We start from the raw sequence: 19,538 nt of genomic DNA, 5'->3' as shown, positions 1-19,538 counted from the left end.
GGGTTGATGAGAAAGCGAAATAACGATATCCGTAAATGTTGGGTAGGCTTAGTTCATTTGATATTACTGTTATTTTTTCCCTTGATCTTGCATTGTTTGCAAATCTGTGGCACTATCTGCCTCATACGACTATTAAATTAGTTAGAAGACTAAAATTGTCGCTTGTTTTCCCTCTCTTAGCAAAATCCCAAAAAAGATCTCACAAGTTTATGAAAGAAGTCAAAGAATGTCTGAGACAAGTCGTTTCTTTGGTGATTGGACGAAAAAAATTTAGGCGTTGCATTCCAGAAGCATAGTCACGTGACCAAAATAATCGATATTTCCGTTTGCAGCTTGGAGAGAAATATTTCCAGCGCATTGCCAGATTTACTGCTTGTGGTACCATCTACTGTTCTCATTTGGGGACAAATTTCTGCCACCATGAGTCGAGGTACAACCACAGTGAGCGGTGACATCAAGGTAGAAAAGGGCAAAATGAAATGGGATCCAAAAACATTGGAAATTCGGACGCATTCGGTCGAGAAGACACTTGAGCCTCTTGTTCACCAGGTGAGATTTCGGTGTTGGACACGTTTATCTTGTTATTCAGTCGAGAGTATTGAACAAAACCCAGGATAATCCGCTCTACTATGTCCTTCAAAGTTTCCAAGGGAGTAGTTTTCTGCAGTTGTTGTTGTCGTTTGCTAGGAGAGAGTGTTCGTGAGTCGCCCGGTCACTTGTCGGTCGAACGCTGAAGATATTTTTACTCTCTGCGCTTTTCTCAGCGTGAGTGTTTTACTTAAAACAACGTAAATTAGTTTTGAGAAAAGCAATCGAAGGCCCTTTTCTATAAATACTAGATAATATAATCTTTCAAATTTACTTTTTGGTGGACAGATGTGTTTATTTCATCATTTATGGCGGATAGTCGCTGTTATTGAGTTGACTTCTCAGCTATGTTCACGATCCAGCTTCTAATGCGATTTTTAATTGCAAATTTGAATTTTTAGGGTGTCGACAGGGCATTTGTGGTAAATATTATGTGCTTTACGATCTGTGGCTTAAGCGAATTGGGATGATATAAGTTGTAAGCCGTTGATAAGCTGTTTACGGCTATGTACAATGTTTTTATGTACCGGTATTTTATTACAAACAGATCTCCGATCACTCTGAGGGTGAGGTCATTTCGTTTGTAGAATAAATCGTAGAAAATATGTAACAACTGATTTATTTGTATTAAATATGAAAAATGCTGTTTCTGGGCTGGTTCTGAATTAGGAAATCGAGCCAAACCTCAACGTCAGCTTTATCAAATTACGTTAGCCCAACCTTTGGTAATATTTGCGATTAGGCTGTCACAAAAGGTTAAATCAAGGATGACTTATCTTTCGTTCTTGCAATTACAAAGACATCATTTTCATCCCATGGGGTAGATATGGCTTCTCAGTTAGATCTAGAAATACTCTATGGAATGTTGTAAAGTAATTGTCAGCTCCTCAAAGCGAAATAGAGGAACACTTCTGTCAGTTACAAGTTTGTTTATTATACCCTTCAAGCTATGCCTAACAGCTATAGGACAGATCAAGGCCTGATAAAACATTTCCCTGGACTTCATCAGTTCTCAGGGAAAATAGTACAAACAGACTGTGGGAAATATGTGACAACTGTTACACCCCTGTGCAAAATTCATTTTTGTGTAATTTAAACTTCTAGTAAGGGCGTTGGTCACTACTGTACTGTGATCAGTTGATCGTGTTTAACTGTACTCTGGGCAGGACTTGAAAAAGCTTGAATTCTAGCTTGCCTTAGAACAAGCAGCTCTCAAAGTTTGCTTTCCTTAGGCAACTCTGAATTACTTTTTTAGTTTTTAGTTGGCAGACAACTTTGCCTGGGCCTTTGCCTACTGGGCAGGTGAGAATGTTAAGTTACTTGCGCGATAGGAAAATCTACTTGTCCCAGACAACTGAACTGCACTTTTTCGAGCTCCGACTGAGGGGTGTCAATTACGGCCGGGAGGCAGACAATCTTGAACTCTTAAGGGAATTGAAAAATAGTTGAAGTAGTCGAAGGTAATTAAAATATATCCAAGAGAAAATGATTTGTGTTGGAAAAATGGGGGTATTCAAGGTAACCGAATTCAAGTTAGTGAAGTTCTACTAGATTGCCATGGAAATCAGGGCTTCATTTGTATGTAAGTGTTAATATTACTAAATGCGCATCAATTTTCAGGTAACAACCTTGGTTAACCATCCTAAGAAGAAGGGAAGTAAGCTTGGTAAGTCCAAGAATGCACACAAGCTTGCTCAGGACATTGAAGATGCAACAGCACGGCTGATAAAAACTGGAGAGGACATCGCTCAAGAGTTTCCTGAGATCAGAGAAGAAATGTTAGCTGCATGCAAGGATTGTCGCGGTGCAGGTGGAGTTTGTAGCGTAATTTTGAGTGGAGAAACAAACCTTGACTCTATGTTGCATGTATACATTTACTAGTTACGACCTGTGTGCTGTAAGTGCTTATTGCATTATGTACATGCATCCAATTATTGAAGCAAGATTTATGCATTCTGTTCCATATTATGGTTTGATTTTGTTGTTCAATATCACCCCGTTTCCCAACAAATTCAACATATGGCGGAATCCCAATTTTTCTAACCTCCAAGGGAAAGGAAAATTGGTTTAAAAAATTGTTAAGTTCAAGAAATCAGGGGTAAAATTACCATGTTTGACTCTCAGGAAGGGAAAAAATTTTTGGTTCGAGTTATCAAGAGGTTAAAAAAAAAAAATTGAGATTCCACTGTAAATCAAATTTTATTTTCAATTCAGTATAGGATCAGAATGCTAGAGATCTGTCAGTTATTTAGTACCATGCTCATAAGACAAGGTTACTGAGCAGAAATATTCTAAAGGTGTCACATGCATGTACAAATCAGTTGTACTGATGTTCCAAAGGTGTCACACACGTGTACAAATCAATCAAGGTGTCACATACGCGTACAAATCAATCAAGGTGTCACATATGCGTTTTATCAATCAAGGTGTCACATATGTGTGCAAATCAGTTAGTTAGGAAATATTTTTACTCCCTCCCAATTGTACAATGTCTATGAATTAAATTTTCTTCTTGATTTTTCTTTTACTGTAGGTGATTCTATGCGTGTAGCAGCCAAAGAGTTTGCAGATGATCCATGTGCCTCAGCCAAGAGGGCCACAATGGTTCGAGCAGCCCGAGCACTGTTATCGTCTGTCACAAGGTTGTTGTGTGTCGCAGACATGGCAGATGTGTACCGGCTTCTGGCTTCTCTGAAATTGGTTAGTTGAACTGTGGTACCATCTGCTTGTATTATACTTTTTGGTGTTTGTGTTTTTTTTTCTTGCATTTAATAAATGAATTACCTTTGTTTTAGGTGGAGAAGAGACTGAAGGAGCTGGAGAAGGCCAGCAATACAGCAGACTTATTGAACTCCTTTAAAAATCTTGGAAATGACTTGATGGACTTGGCAAAGCTGTCTGGAAAGAGACAAGCTGTGAGTGAACAAAATCTGCTTTTTTTTCTGTAATCATAAATGGTTTTAAACCCAGGAAGAATAACTTCAGAGTTACAAAAAGATGATATCTGGTCAGGTTATCAAAATGTCAGTCACTAGCAACAGTGTTTTCTAACTACAGTTGAACCTCTACCAATTGAGAGATTTGCTGTTTAACCCCCAGCAATAGCTACCTCTCTCCACAATGGCCAGTAAACTGCATCCCCAAGGTGGCTGTTGTTGAGAGGTTCAACTGTTATACATGTAGTTAACTGTCACATAAATGAATACTCTAGTCAGACAAAATTTGTTTAATTATTCAAGGTCCTTTGGCAGGGGTTTCATTAAGGGCTTGGCACCAGACAAATTGACCTGTTGTTCAGGACAATTTTGCCTGGCTGGTTTGACCATCTAGTGGAAAGTTTCCGTACAAAGAAGTTCAGTTCTGTTGTGTCTAAGCGCTGAATAATGAGGCTACTTCGTGAATAAAACGGCTGACTGAACTTTAATGTTTACTAAGCTAAACTTAAGTTATACAATTCCAATAATCCAAACATGCATGCAACTTGACTATTTAAGGTTCTGCTCTGGGACATGTGTTACGTAATATATCTTACATAACCATTACACCTAATAAAGTTTCCTATTGTGTAAACCTAATTCATTAACACTATAACAAGTTCTAATAGTATGTCCCAACTGTGAAAACCAATTGTCCTCCCGCTGAAAATGTTAATGAAACCTCTCCTTTGGATAGTTGTAGTTTAAGAACTCACACGGTTACTATTAGAAGCTAGGTGGATAATAGGGACAGAACGTTTCTTCTTTATAGTACTCAAATTCACATGTTGTTTTTGTAAAAATAGGATTTGAAAGACCCGCAGAGAAAAGATGACATGGCTGCTGCCCGAGCCACTCTGAAAGAGTCCAGCAAAATGTTGCTGTCATCATCCAAGGTGAATTTTAAGACATTTGCTATGAACAAGAATGTATTGATCGTTAATAGTCAACTTTTGTTCAATGCATTAATTTTTTTAAAATAATACCTGTGTTATTACTTTGGACAATCTAGACAGTCAAAATAATGTTAGCAGTGCTCACCATGCTGCAATTTGTTATTGCAAAATGAATTCTGCCACTGTGCCTCCTACATGTATGTAGGTTCTCTTTGGCTCATTAGGCATAGAAAGATTCTGTGACAAGCCAGAAGATTTTCTACTTGGGAGGCTAGTCTGTCACTCTGAGTTGTATCTTTTGCTAAAGACCAGTTACTTTCTGGACAAGCTTTTCAAACAAAAAGGAACAATAAATATTATTATTAATTAATATTATTGTAGCATGGTTCAGAATCCAAACAGGTAGAAGGTGTCCATATGGTTTATCTGATGTCTTGAGATAGACAGACAGACAGACAGACAGACAGACAGACCGTCAGTCAGTCAGACAGTCAGTCTGTCCGTCCGTCTGTCAGTAAGGCATTCAGTCACTCAGTCACTCAGCCGATCAATCACCCTATCAGGCAAACTTACTAAAAGACAAGCAAGCAAGCAAACAAACAAACGAACAAACATGTGTATTGTTACAGGGCTTGAAATATCTGAGATAGAGATCTCAAAATTGCAAGTCAATCAGCCAAGCTGCCTTCACATTACAATGTACACTGTCTGATTTAAATGCCATATTATCTTTTGTTTATTTTCAGGCATATGTACGTCATCCTGAAGTAACTTCTGCTAAAGCAAACAGAGATTTTGTCATGAAGCAGATGTCAGAAGCAGTGAATGCTATTTCGGGTGCTACTCAGGCCACCGGTGTAAGTGGACCACACCCACTGGAGGCACCGGGGGCATTAGCGACAGCTTTGGATGACTTTGATGTAAGTAGAGATGAAAAGCAAAAGCAAAAATTCCTACAGTAGGTAAATTGTAGTGGAAACCAAACCTGCAAACTTGAAGTAGGGGTTTTGAGCTGGGCACTGGGCAAATTGACCAGCCAGGAGGATGATTTTTCCCACCTGGTTTGACCATCGAGAGGAAATTTTAATTCTTCAAGGTGAAGTTCAGTTGAAAAAAGTTTTGCCTGCCTGTAAAAACTAGTTGCCCTCCAGCTGAAAATGCTAATGAATCTGTGAAAGTTCTTCTTACAAAGCAGTTCAGTTCAAAACATTTTGCCCTCCTGTGAAAACCAGTTGCCCTCCTGCTAAAAACATTTATGAAACCCCTGAATCTTGTGCAAGATGAATAGGGCCACATGTTGTTTACTATTTTCATTTACAAACTTGAATCTTAGGCAAGAAGTTTTAAATCTGCTACAGTTTAACACAAATTTAATTTAAATCATGATTAATTAATTTTAAGTAACAGCCATTTGTGAGTGAGTAATTTATTAAGCTTTGTTTTTCCTTTAGGAATTATGAGTCATGGCTTTGATAACAAACTTGAGACTGTACATGCAATAATTTATATAATAATTAACTAAGAACATTTTTCTTTGTTTTGCAGTCTCAAGTTGCCATGGATCCAACTTCATACTCAGAGAAACGTACCCGTCCCACCTTGGAACAGCGCCTTGAGAGCATCATAAGTGGAGCAGCGCAGCTAGCTGATTCTATGTCAACAAGAGATGATACCCGCGATAAGATCATTGCCAGTTGTAATGGAGTGCGACAAGCATTGCAGGATCTACTCTCTGAGTACATGAATCATGTAAGAACTACATGTATTATTGTACATGTACAGTAATTAACTCTTGAATGCAACATTGCAGCGTACCCAAAACATTTAGTCTGTTGATACTTAACTTTGCTTACATTGCGAGGGTTGCAGTGAATGTTAAGTCCAAATTTCCTTTAATTTTATTTATTTATGGGTGGGGGTCATTTTGGAAACTTTTATAAGGAATGATGTTGAATGGTGTAATGTGTAGATCAAACAAACTTTGTCTTGAAATTCACTTCAAATTTGAAGTCACAGGTTGAAGAGGAAGCAGCACTTAACTTGTGATAATGCAATCTCTTCTTAAATTCATTTCCTGCGAGATACTAGCCATTACAAACAACTGTGTCTTAATAAGTCAGTTGATACATGATATCATAGCTAGTGAGGTGCAAAGCAGCAAGTTGACTATCTGTTCACATACATTTGCCATGAGACATTCCAATAAAACAAGAAATGACAGATATCAAAACATTCTTCACTTACCAACATAATCAACCTATCCACATGTACTTTGTTAGCCATCTATTTGTGATGCCCAGGGGTTGCCTAGTATTCGACAACAATGATCTGCAAAAGCTGTCTTGAAATGTTAAGCTCTTGCTCTTTTTGCAGGCAACAGGAAAGAAGAAGGCCACACCCGGTGGATCCTTGGATCAAGCTCTGGAGAGAATGTGTAAAAGAACAAGAGAGCTCAGAGGACAGGTAAGTCAAGAGTTCAAACCTCTTTCATACAGTAGAACTGTACCAGCAGGGCTCTAAATAATTTTTGGACCGTGGCCAGTCATGCTGACTGGCCACATCTCATTTCTGACTGGTCAAGATATTTAAAAAAAAAAAATTTAATGTTCACCTAATTAAACTCACAAATATAATTTGTTTGTTCCAGTCGTTGCTAGACCATTTAAAAATTGGCCTACTACATAGAAAAGCTTAAGACTTAACCAAAGATAGCCTTGGCAGGGTCCAGCAGCTCAATGAAGTGGCACGCTGTCAGTGGAATTCTTGCCACCTGCCAAAGAAAAAGTATTGAAAGGATGCACATTCTATAAAAAGTCAAATTTTTTGATTGGTATATTGAATTTCATAAGCCATTGTTTTGATGTTCTACAAAGTATTCATGTCCGTCAAAACGTAAATGAAACCAAACATTCATCAGCAGATCCTAATTTTGGGCTTCAGAAATAACTGGGGAAACAAATATAGCAGAAGAAGAAGTTTCTGTTTCCTTGATTCTCACCCGTGCAAATGTACAACAAATCATTGCGTTACTACGAATATGGCTACAGTTACACAACAAGTGTTGGAAAGTGTCTTACTGATGTGACTAAAATTAAGTTTTAAAGTGCAGGCCATAAAAGATCTTAACTCTGTTGTAGTCATATTAGAGAGAGTTTTTGTTCACAAAGAACTAATGACCATCATTCGGTAGATTTTACCAAATAATGAGTGTAGAGTGTCTCAAATTTCATTCGCGAACAAAATAACTTTACAGATACAGATACTGATGTAAAGGCCTTCGGCTTTTTTGTTGGTACATTATTATTTTCGTCCGTTTTGTAACAGTAACTTATCGGCTGGTCCTAAATTAGATACTGGGTTTGTGCTCAATGTTACATTTATGGCTTCATGGAAATGAAGCAGACACTAAATGTGTGTTTTGATGTCCCAGAGTCCCATAGTGTCTAAGTTGGAAACAACTTGACAGTGTAGCAAAAAGTTCTGTTTTGGCGTCTTGTTCATCAATTTTTGTGCAGTGAAAGTGAAAGAAACTACAAATATCTTGACATCAGTAGAGCAATACCTTTGAAATATATGGCAGCAAAGAGAGATGCTCTGTGACAAAAGTGTGACAGTTTGGGCAAATCTAAAGCGTCACGAAAAGCTGATCAGATTCTTTGCCGTATGGAAAACCTCTGCTGTTTGAAAGGCTGAAAAGTTTTGAATTCTGAATTGAAAACCGCTGCTGTCCTAAAAGATGAAAAATTCTTTTGAACAATAGCAGCAGTTGTTTGAACGGCTAAATATTTTTCTGAACGGATAACCCCAACTGTTCGAATGGCATTCCAATCAATCCTGAACGCAACAGCAAGCGATCGAGTTCAAACAGGCACCTGTTTGTGTATGTTTTCGTGTGAGAGGCCACAATAAAAAAGAGATTAAAAATCTAAGATTTACAGTTGAGGATTTGATTGTTAATTCAAGAATGAACAACGTGACTGTCTCAGCATGGCGTGACCAGTCAACATGACTGGCGAGTGAAGTTTTTGGCCGGTCAAGTCACCATTCTGGCAGGACATTGTCCGTTGACCGGCCGTTATTTTGAGCCCTGACCAGTGTTCTTACCAGGCGATGGCAAATCCTGATAAGAACAGTAATTGTACCTCATGTGAAGGTTGCTGAAACCTCTTGTGTCAATCTTGAGATTAATACAGTGTACCTTCAGCTTATGAATGTGGTTATAGGTGTCTTCAATTTATAAGATTAATGTTTATTTATAATGAGGTAGTTAAGTCTTCACATGTATTTTCAAGTCTTTATTGGTTTTATTCTCAGTTACGTCGTGCTGTTGTGGATCACGTATCAGATTCATTTTTGGAGACTACAATGCCGCTAATCATGATGATTGAAGCTGCTCAGGCAGGAAATGAGAGAGAAGTGGAAGAATGTGCTAAGTTATTCACAGAGCATGCTGCTAAATTAGAAGAGGTAAGGTTTGGTAATTGAAGCTCCTTTGTGATCATGATTATATTAGCCAAACAAGAAAGTGTAGAGGAGGTCTTGTAACTGGAGAGGAGTAGGGAAGGCTTACATTTTGTATAACCGGGAATGTAATTTTTGTCTACATATAGATGGACCTGTAGGAAGGGTGGATAATATCTGAAGGGGGCAAGGGGTGAATATAACTGGAATTTTATATGGTATCATCATGTCCTTTTTCCAGACAGGGGAAATATATAGGGCCCTGCATTCTTGCTTGGCAAGATTCTCGGTTCTTAGCATGTGTACCAACATCCAGTCAGTGTTTGAATCCAAACTCTGGAATTTTATGGTATATTAATAGTACCTTTTTTCCCTAACACCAGGTGGCCAATCTCGCTTGCTCAATGTCTGTGAATCCTGAGAAAGTGAAGATGGTGAGACTGGCCGCCAAACGACTGCAGAATCTGTGTCCTCAGGTAAGAGTGTGGTGTGCTTATTTTAAACTGATTTATTGCCAAAAATGACAAAGATGGTCATAACATTATATTGTGGGTACAGGATTCCAACATGGCCAGTATCACTCTGTCATGTTCTTAGGCAAGACACTGAACTCTTACAGTGCCTCCCTTTACTAAGAATTTGCTACTCAGCTGGTCAAAATGCTTTAATTGAACCCCGATGTTGGTTAATGTATATTGTATTACAGGTCATTAATGCTGCTCGAACTCTTGCTGCCCGTCCTCATAGTAAAGTGGCTCGTGAGAACATGGATGTGTTTAAGGAGGCTTGGGAAAAGCAACTTCAGGTCCTGACTGAAGCTGTTGACGATATCACTGGTATTGAGGACTTTCTGGCCACTACAGGTGAATCACCCTGAGTGATATCTATTTATTATTAATAACTAATTTCTCCTTACAAAATCAATATGCAGTCAAGCAGAAGAGAGAAGAGAAAACAGGAAGTTATTAGCTAAGAAATATTGCCGTGGGGTTTAACAGTGTGTTTTACATTTGTAATGGTTTAAGAATAATTTCCACCAGACACTGACCCACATCTTGAAACTTTATTATATTGATTTCCACCAATACAGTGAACCCTGAAATGAAGTACAAAACAATCAGACTGTCTTGCAATTGAGCTGGCAAGTTCTAAGATGCAAAAATTTGGGAAATCTTTTATTAGTAAAACTGTTGGTAAAATTTAGACTTAAAATGCAATTAAAAACATGATGTAATCATATTGGCCACAGTTAGATGGTTGTCATTTACACGAGTACAGAGCTCTATAAATGTAAACTTTGATAATTCTTCACTTCTACGGCATATACATATGTGTAATATTACATATTTAAATAGCAGCTTTCAAACAGGTTATGATTTTGGATACACCAGACCAGTGTTTGAATAACACACCTACATGCATCATTGTGCAGTTTGTGTTCTGGGCCAGTTGGTATTCCATTCACTTTTGATCAATCTATCTCACTGTGAATCTACATATACTGTAAGCTAATAAAAGCATATACAGTAAGCTTAGAAAAGGTGTTTAACTTATCCATTCTTAGGGGATAGCATTGGGAAGGACATAGAGAGTAATGAGACCCTGTTATAATGTCCGCTTACAGTGCTGTGCTTTACTAACTGTATCTTCACTTTGTTTCTTCAGAGGCTCATATTTTGGAAGATGTCAACAAGTGTGTCCAAGCTCTTCAAGAGAAAGACCCTGAGAACGTGGACAGGGCTGCTGGACAGATCCGTGGACGCACGGCCAGGCTTGAAGATGTAGTCACTGCCGAAATGGAGAACTACCAACAAGGGCCGTACACTGATAATGTGATGAGGGCGGTCTTGGTTATGCGGAATGAGAGTAAGATATTTTGCAATATGTTTCAGGGTTTCATCCACTGACTTCTCAAACTCATCAATAATTCATCAAGTTTAAACAAAGGAGATCATGACCGTGACGGTGTTATTTTAATTTGCGATTTAATTTCCCAGTTTTCTTCTTAGTTTAAATTTTGATTTAGAAGTTATATCAAACACGAAAAATGGTGTTTGACCACATTTCCAAACACCTTGAAGTTCGTCAAAAATATTCTGTTACAAGTCGTATTTTCAACTCTCTTCTCGGTGTTTGGAAATGTGGTCAAACACGGTATTTCGTGTTAGATATATTACTTGAAATTGAGAATTGTAAAATAATGGTAGTACCCTTGGTTTCATATGCAGACCATAACTCAAAGTAGTAGCACCATATGCCAGTACTGCTCAATAGCTAAACTTTGTTCAACTGCTCAATAGCTAAACTCTCAAGATTTTCTCCACCATTGTCTTGTATGGCATAATAAACAGTAGCACATGAATCAAAGCACTTCCCATTAGCTTTCCTCTGAATGGTCACACCCAGCAATATTGGAATGTGAGTCCATTTTAAGGAATTTTTTGTGATATTCCTTCCAGTTATTCCACATTTTGCTCAGAATGTTGAGCGTTCAGTGACGACACTGGCTAAAGATCCCCATGGAGATGTGGATGAACCACAGTTCATTGATGCTTCTAAGCTGGTAAGCAAAGATGTGTAGTTACAAACTGGCTTGGCAGATAACGTAAACGTCAGTCTTGATAATTCTTGTTATCATGCTCCACCTCATCTAATGATGAATTGTGCGCATCAATTTAGAGTGTTTTTGTAGTTTGGGGACATAGATGTATTGCTTGTTCATTTTCAGGTGTATGAGGGCATCAGAGATATCAGGAAGGCTGTTCTTGCCAGAAAAGTAAGTCCCTATATTAATGTACAGTACTCCCTTGTTATGCAGTTGTTTTTTGTTAGTTTTGTTTGTGATGTGTTTACGTGGGAGTTGTATTCAGCATCAAAGTCCTTGCACTTGTAAACCTAATTCAAGGTTTTAAAAGTACTTGAAGAGTGAATTTAGTGCTTAAAAGTCATTGGAATTTGTTGTTCATCATTGATTGAAATTATTAATGTGTATCTCTACTTAACTGCCAGCAAAATGTTTCCAAAATTGGTAGACCATCTAATAGCACAATGAGAGAAGTCAATTTCTGATTGTTTATTTATGGTACAGAGATTAACTAGTGATACGTATGCCACTGGCATTGTCTTCACCTAGTACCTAACTGTTTTCACAGAGAGAAAGTGGCGCAGGTGTTGGTGAGGAGATAGAACTGGAGGATGCAGCTGCAGAGCTTTTTGCTGAGGCACAGGTCCGTGCTAGAGAACAAGCTGCTTATGAACAACTGAAAGCTAGTGGTATGTATCTCCATTGTGCTGTCTGGTAGAGGATAATTACTTATAGGTCTAACCTCATAACTATATCCTTTCTCTCTATTTGGGGACATTCGTGCCCAAAATGTTCCCACCTATAGATTTTTTAAAAACTTATCATGAAGTAAGGCAAAGATCAACGTTTGCTAAAATGTCAAAAATAATGAGGGCACGTTGAAGACCATGCGTTTTTAAGAGGTTTTAAGGTGATATTAGCTTACAGCTATTGGACATAAAAAAGTTAAATCAGAGAACTTTAGATCAGGTACATGTAAACGTACTCAGTTCAACTCAACTAAGTATATCAAGTAAACGTTTGGAGCTGATGTCTTTCCTTGAGGTAGTATATTCCTAGAAAAAGAATAAATATTAGCCTTGCCCATCCACATTCATAGAAAATGTCGTTCACATGAGAGCAGAGAAAAATGGTTAAAACCGGGAAAGGAATTGATCTACAGAGAGAAAAATGAGGGTCACCGTTCAGCCAAGAGAGTAAATTGCAAGCGAAGATAGCGCACTCACTTAGGGTTAGGCTAATCAGAATGAAGTTATTTTCTCAGTCATGTAGTAATGGTTGTAAGTTGGTGTGAGAGCAAAGCTGTTGACATCTATTTAACAAATTGGCGTCAGTTTTTTTATGCGTCTGTCCTCTTATTGATGATAAATTGCGTCCTAACACTGTCAAAGTGGCTGTGAAACCACGAGCCAAAGGCGAGTGGTTCCGTAGTAAACTTTAACAATGTTATGATGCAACTAGCATCAATAAGAGGACAGTCGCATAAAAAAAACTGACACCAATTTGTTTTTTACAATAACAAGACCCCAAAATGGTCAAATGCTGGTGATAAATGAATGGAAAAGACGTTGTAAACTTGCTGTAAACAAAGATAAGTGAAATTTATTCAAAATGACGCAAACATTGTCATTAGCTTTTCTCGCTTTTTGATTGGCTTCTTAAAAAAGTCCATAAAATCTCATTGGTTAAAAAGTTGACAGTTTGACGGCTGAAAGTTAAATTTGAAAGCTTGTATAATTTAAAATTTTATTCGTGTACACTCTTATTGATGATAAAAATGAGCCAATCAGCGCGCGAGAAATTAGACAGTTACTGTAAAATTGTGTCTCATAGTATTCCCCTTTAACACTAAGTCTTACTGTGACAATTTTCAGGTAGACTGCAGTTTGAAGTGCGTGCCGAGGGAGGTGAAGACGAAGGGGGAATGGGTGTAGCCTCCATAAAGGTAAATGGCGTGGAACACTGTCCCAAGAAGCCTGGCCACAATATTGTTGTGCTTGATCCAATTGGTGATGTCTATGCGGCCAGAAATTTCAACACCAATTCTGGCGAGGGTGCAGCCATGGGACAGTTCTTAGATGAGCTCCCTGAGGATCACGTTGTTCTTGTGGCGACTCAAGGACTCACCAGCAGAGAGCAGGGTAAGTCACTGAACTGTCGGAAATCATAGGTATGCAGTGCGTGCAAAGCTCCACTAACCGGCACCTCTCGACAACGCTCACTTTCTTTGGTACCGGTGAACACCGTTTGTTCAATGCTGTCGCTCGCGTATTATCAAACATAATTCGAGTTATCGAGGGTAAAATTGTATAGAAAATGACCCGAAGAGAAACAAAATAGCCTCTGCACAGGCTCCCGGTGAGGACAGAAACACTGGGAGCTTGTTCGCAGGCTAAAACAAACATTGCTTCAAGTTATCCAAAGTTCGAATTACCGAGGGTTAAATTACAGTACATGTACGATGGAAATCCAAGGAAAATTGATTTTGGTTTGATTTAGTACGAGGCTCGAGTTAGTGAGTGTTCAAGTTATGGGGAGCCGGCTGTACTTACACTTTTGTCAAAAGACAAAAGAAAAATGATTAAGGATGCGACACGCAGTAACTCTTCTACGTATGACAGCCTGAGTAGTATAAGTTGAATCATTAAACAAGATACCTGTATTTTCGTCGTAACAATCTTACAGAGGTTTGTATGGTTGTGTTGAAAGACTTAATGAAGATTCAAGGCAGTTTCAGTGGAACCCTATTTACATTGAACATCTCATGCCAACATGTTGCTGAGGTATTTAAGGACTAAAGCGGTATTGTGGTGGTAACAACGATGCTTTGTTAGCAAGTTTGTGCAAAGAAGGATTCATGTATTACCCAAACAAACGGTTGTTGTATGTGATCTTGACCAAACTGGATTAAATTTTTTAGGTAACAATGTTGCTACGGCTGCCCCAGCACTGGAGCGCCTTGGAGCCCAAGGACCATTTGATCCTGGTTATCACGGATCCTACGCATTCTCCGGCTGCACTGGCCCTGCGCCACGATTTTACACCAAAGCAGAAATTCGGCCCAGGTACCATGGACCTGCGATTGTGGCGCAGCTCATTCCTACTCCAGCTGCTCAGAAAGGTTTGTGTGTTTTCAATTAAATTAAGTAGTGTATAAACAGGAGAAGGCGTATTTTATCACATTTCCAAGCAACGAGAAGAGAGTTGAAAATACGACGCACAGAGGAGTACTTTTGAGGAAGTTCGAGGTGTTTGGAAACGTGGTCCAACACTGTCTTGAATGTTTGATATATTTTCTCAATTAAAACTACATTAAGGAGAAAACAGAGAAATAAAATCGTAAAAATCTATGCTGATTATGATCAGATATCCAAGCACGGTCACGGTCATGGTTACAAACTGGATGAATTATTGATGAATTTGAGAATACAGCATTTATCTCTGTTGCAATGATCGCTTGCTCTTCATAGATTGGATTACACGGTGCTCAAGAATCTGTTTTGAAAGATGTTGAAACCAAGCTTGACATTTTTCAAAACTGTAAAGAGGGAACTAGGACCGAAATTCACTGAATTTCAAGTTGTATGCAATGCTCTTGGAGACCTCAGCAATTGCATTTGATCACACCAAACCGAGAAATACCATTGTGGCTAATTTTGGGGCAGCGACAAAATTGAACTGAAAGGAAACAATTGTTCTTGTTGTTTCAACACCTTCTCAGTACTGTAACTTTTTCACTGCTTGAAATCTGTTTTAGCCGGCATGAATGTATAGAGATATGAAGTTTTTTCTCATAACATTTGTGTCCATAGACTCATAGTTCAACATTGTGTTAATACGTAATATATCGAACACGAAATGAGCTCATTTCTAAACACCGAAAAGAGAGTTGAGAATACGACGTGTAGTGGAGTATTTTTAACGTAACTCCAGGCGTTTGGAAATGTTGTCAAACACTGTTTTGAGTATTTGATATATCTTCGAAACTACACCCCCCTCTCCGGGAGGGGGGCGCTATAGGTATGTGCGGCACCAAAGGGTAGGGTTTTTCATCTGTTTTGGTCATAAATAGGGTATGGTTTTTGCACTCTAGTGTTGATATAGGTATGTTTTTTGAGAAGAAGCTACATTTTTATCATTATCTATCAGGCCATCAACAAAAGCCCTTCACAAATTATGTTTAGGCAATTTAACATCTGTTTGAACTAGGGAAGTAATTATAAGGCAGGCCTAGAACAGGGTATTGATTTAAGCGCCAGGTCATAGATAGGGTATCAAATTTTTGGTCAGATTTTGGTCATAAATAGGGTAAGGATTTTGAGAAGCAGGCCGCACACCCCCACCCCACCCCATTTGTCTGGGAGTACCCCCTCGGACTGAAGTTAAGGAGAAAACTGAGAAATAGAATCTTTAAAGAAATCTTTGCTAATTAAGATCAGATATCCAAACACCGTCACGGTCGTGATTTCCTTTGTTTAAACTTGATGAATTATTAATAAGTTTGAGAATGTGTTATAATAATTGGTACGTTTTAATTTCTCCAGGAGTGGTTAAAGTCGCTATTGTTGCTGAGGGTGAAGACGATCCTAAGGGAACAGGCCGAACATCAATCAAAGTTAATGGAATTGAGAGATCACCCATGCAGCGGGGGCATAATGTGGTCGTTCTGGACAGTGATAGAAACTTTATAATGGCGGCGAATTTTGACACAGCGGATCCTTCTAAGGGGGAGGGTGTTAAGATGGCGAAGTTCTTACAACAACTTCCCCAGGAGAGGATAGTGCTCATCGGTACCCAGGGGACCACTGGTGAGTATCTGTGAGCAAGTTCATGAAATTCTACGTCTGTTTAACAAATTGACGTCACTTTTCCATGCGCCTGTCCTGTTACTGATCACAAGTTTGGTCATAACATTGTCAAAGAAGCTGATCTGCAGACTACCGATACTTTGACAATGCTATAACGAAATATATCACCAACAATAAGACTGACATATAAAAAGCTGGCACCAATAAGTTTTTTAACAAAAACACAAACCTACAGTATCAAGCATAGTCTTCCACTAATGTGAAAGTAGAAGAATTTGAATAATTTATTTCTTTTAACGAAAACAGTGCCCTAATGCACGGCGTCATAAGCTTGGAGTCATTCATACAATAACTCAAAAATAAAATGCAGGAAAGTTATTTTTGTAGCGTACCTTTATTTCATTAGTAATTAATACCGAGATCAGTCCATTCGTAAATCACTTTGCGCATGGCCACTGAGCAGTGGAAAATAAAATAGAAACTTTATATCCAGTCTGAATTGAAATTCATCTTCAACTATTTTGATGGTTTTCTCTTAGATGCAGCTTGTCTCTTATTCTCGAGAAATAACAACGCTAGACTGCTAGCAATTTCGCGAAATTTCAAGATCGCGCGGGATTTCGTCCGTGTGTCTGTACTCTTATTGATATAAGAAATTGTCTAATGTACGTGCGAGAAATTCTACTGCATTCTGTCCTGCGAGATGTGATTCCTATTAAGTTGTCATCAGATTTTGCTACTGATCAGGAAAGATGAGTTTTGTAGGGTTGCTGTGTGGCAACTCTCACAGCAGGTCAATTTTTTTTCAATAGGCACCTCGGTGAACGATGCAAAGGAGGCGCTTTATGACGTAGGTGCAACAGGGAATGTTCACCCTGGGTTCCATGGTTCATGGGCCTTCGTCGGCTACACAGGCCCTGAACAAGCTAAATGGGCCAAGACTGTAAGCGCACCACGACACAAGGGACCTGCTGTTATCGAGGAGATGATAACCAGCCCGTCAGCAGAGGCTGAACTGAGTAAGATATTTACTAGAGTTTGGTGTAGAGGTTGAAATAAGTAAGATATTTACCAATTTAGTTTTGCTACGTTCAGCAACAGAGGCAGGGATAAGTATAGCACTAATCATCTAAAATAAGTGAGATATTCACCAGAGTACACTGTAGAGGCTGAAAAAAGTGAGGTTTATTTTACCAGTTTCAATAGTGATAACCCAGCAAAGGCTGAAATAAGTAAGATAGTTACCAGTCCAGTTTTACAACGTTCAACAACAAAGGTGGACAGAAGTGCAGCAGAAATCATCTAAAACAAGCGAGATATTTACCAGAGTACAGTGTAGAGGCTGACATAAGTGAGATATTTACTAGCTTAGTAGTAACCCAGCACAGGCTGAAATAAGTAAGATATCTGCCAGTTCGGTATTAACGCGATCAGCAATAGAGGCAGAGACAAAAACAGGAAAGGTTTACCGTAAATATGTTGCAAGAAGATAGTTATTAGAGTATACTAGGGATTATTTCACGAGGTTGAGCAAAATATCGTGATTTGTCAGTGGTCTCGCAGATCAATTGTTTGCCAGGGAGCGTTCTGCCATTTTCACACATTTTTCACACATTTTGAGCAAAACACCATTTGACGGTATTTCTTAATTTTAGGCAGTTATTTGCAGGCCACGTTATGGGCTCTCGGCCGATAAAAAGGAAGGAAAACTGAAATGCATCGAACGATGAAAGTATTTTTTGTTAAGACATTTTTTTTCTCTATCTTTTTGTTTTTTTGATTTCGCGCAGGCGCCATGAATGCGACAGAGTCTGAGTATGAACCAGTGTCAGATTATGAATTAGAGGGAGCTGTGTCTGATTATGAAGCGCGCTCTGAGTTTGATGATACTGACGATTGGGAGAAGGATAAGAGTATGTCCAAGAGAAGTGCCCGGGTATGATTACACAACATACTTATTAATTAATTCTATGTATGTCTGGATTTGTGAAAACAGTGCTAAAGAAATCGCGTCCTGCTCAAGCGTTTTAATCTTGCCAGAGAAATTAGACGATATAAAAATTAAAGGAATGGGGGCCTATTTTTCTCCACTTTCTTATTTTCCTCTTCCTACTCCATCGCTTGGAGTGATTTTAAGGCCTTTGGGATCTGAGAAATCAACGTGCATACGGTTTATTTGGTGCAAAGTATTGACACGGTTTTTATAAATCCTGTCATATATTTGTTATAGCTATTTGCAGATTTTTCAAGTGGCAGGTCGAAAACAAAAATATATAAGTCCCCTGTGAGGCCTAAGAGTGTACCTACATGATGTAACCCAACCCAATTTTAAACTTAAACTCGAATCCAACCCACAAACGAATTACTCTTAATCTCTGGTCTCAGGGGAATAGATTCATTGGCCTAAGGCAGCGTCCATATAGGCGAATCTTTGCTGATGTCATTGTTTACATTTTTCCTCATTAACATACGACTTTGCGCATAGAAGGCATCATGCTAGACACGATTTTACTTGAAAACTTAAAGAGCTTGTGAAATTTAGTATGTGGTGAAATTTTTGGCTCTTTGGGTGTAATATTCGAGGAGAAATTGGCTTTCAAAAACATCAAAATTTCTGTGTGGCAAAAGCGCTAATGAGCTCATACATTCTTTGTAAAATTTTGAGCTTTTAAACCCTCGTCGCACAAAAAGTATTCAATACATCGCGCTCAAATTCCCTGGAACAGTTAATCGTGCTGTGCCCTTTCAATATTCAGTATTAATCTCTTTGTAGCTCCATCAGAAACTGTTTCGCTTATGGTAATGAGGCAAATATTGTAAACAAAGATTCTCCTATTACGCCGGAGAATTTTGAAAACGCAGCTTTATTTGTACGGTTTGGCCTACCGTCCACACTAATCCGTCACGGAAACGGAGCTTTTTGAAAACGCTCTTCAAACCGGTGGAATTTGGAAACACCGGCTTTGCGTTTTAGTGTGGACGGGAAATATTTTGAAAACGGAACTTTTCGAAGACAATGGCGTCACGACAATCATGATTGCCCTGACCGAGTTTTCCTGAAACACAAATACAAAATGACCGGTGATTGCTGCGTTTTTAACTTCCCCCGGCGTCGTGTGGACGGAAAACATTTGATGCGTTTCAGAGTGAAACCTTCGTTTTCAAATTCCTACGGTATAGTCTGGACGGGACTTGAGATTTTTGATGTTTTCCGGAATTGGGGAAA

General features: G+C 38.7%; 1 protein-coding gene across 1 annotated transcript in view; it reads left to right on the top strand.

Moving 5' to 3' along the window:
- Positions 1-304: 304 nt before the first annotated feature.
- Positions 305-19,538, top strand: part of LOC110064237 (catenin alpha-2-like) — a 24,490-nt gene continuing 5,256 nt past the window's right edge. Inside the window, exons 1-20 of the mRNA XM_089286452.1 lie at positions 305-549; positions 2,209-2,398; positions 3,122-3,288; positions 3,384-3,503; positions 4,370-4,459; positions 5,206-5,379; positions 6,005-6,208; positions 6,833-6,922; positions 8,774-8,926; positions 9,304-9,396; positions 9,627-9,783; positions 10,586-10,786; positions 11,380-11,483; positions 11,649-11,696; positions 12,073-12,193; positions 13,379-13,645; positions 14,425-14,625; positions 16,049-16,312; positions 17,125-17,331; positions 18,103-18,248. Of these exons, the coding sequence (XP_089142578.1) occupies positions 421-549; positions 2,209-2,398; positions 3,122-3,288; positions 3,384-3,503; positions 4,370-4,459; positions 5,206-5,379; positions 6,005-6,208; positions 6,833-6,922; positions 8,774-8,926; positions 9,304-9,396; positions 9,627-9,783; positions 10,586-10,786; positions 11,380-11,483; positions 11,649-11,696; positions 12,073-12,193; positions 13,379-13,645; positions 14,425-14,625; positions 16,049-16,312; positions 17,125-17,331; positions 18,103-18,248 (3,126 nt within the window). The 5' untranslated portion in view covers positions 305-420. The remainder of the gene's footprint in view (positions 550-2,208; positions 2,399-3,121; positions 3,289-3,383; positions 3,504-4,369; positions 4,460-5,205; positions 5,380-6,004; positions 6,209-6,832; positions 6,923-8,773; positions 8,927-9,303; positions 9,397-9,626; positions 9,784-10,585; positions 10,787-11,379; positions 11,484-11,648; positions 11,697-12,072; positions 12,194-13,378; positions 13,646-14,424; positions 14,626-16,048; positions 16,313-17,124; positions 17,332-18,102; positions 18,249-19,538) is intronic.

Source organism: Orbicella faveolata, unplaced genomic scaffold (assembly GCF_042242905.1).
Source record: "Orbicella faveolata isolate gen_17 unplaced genomic scaffold, um_ofav_v1 contig_1, whole genome shotgun sequence".
Taxonomy (NCBI): Eukaryota; Metazoa; Cnidaria; class Anthozoa; order Scleractinia; family Merulinidae; genus Orbicella; species Orbicella faveolata.
This window is presented reverse-complemented; position numbering and strand designations above follow the sequence as displayed.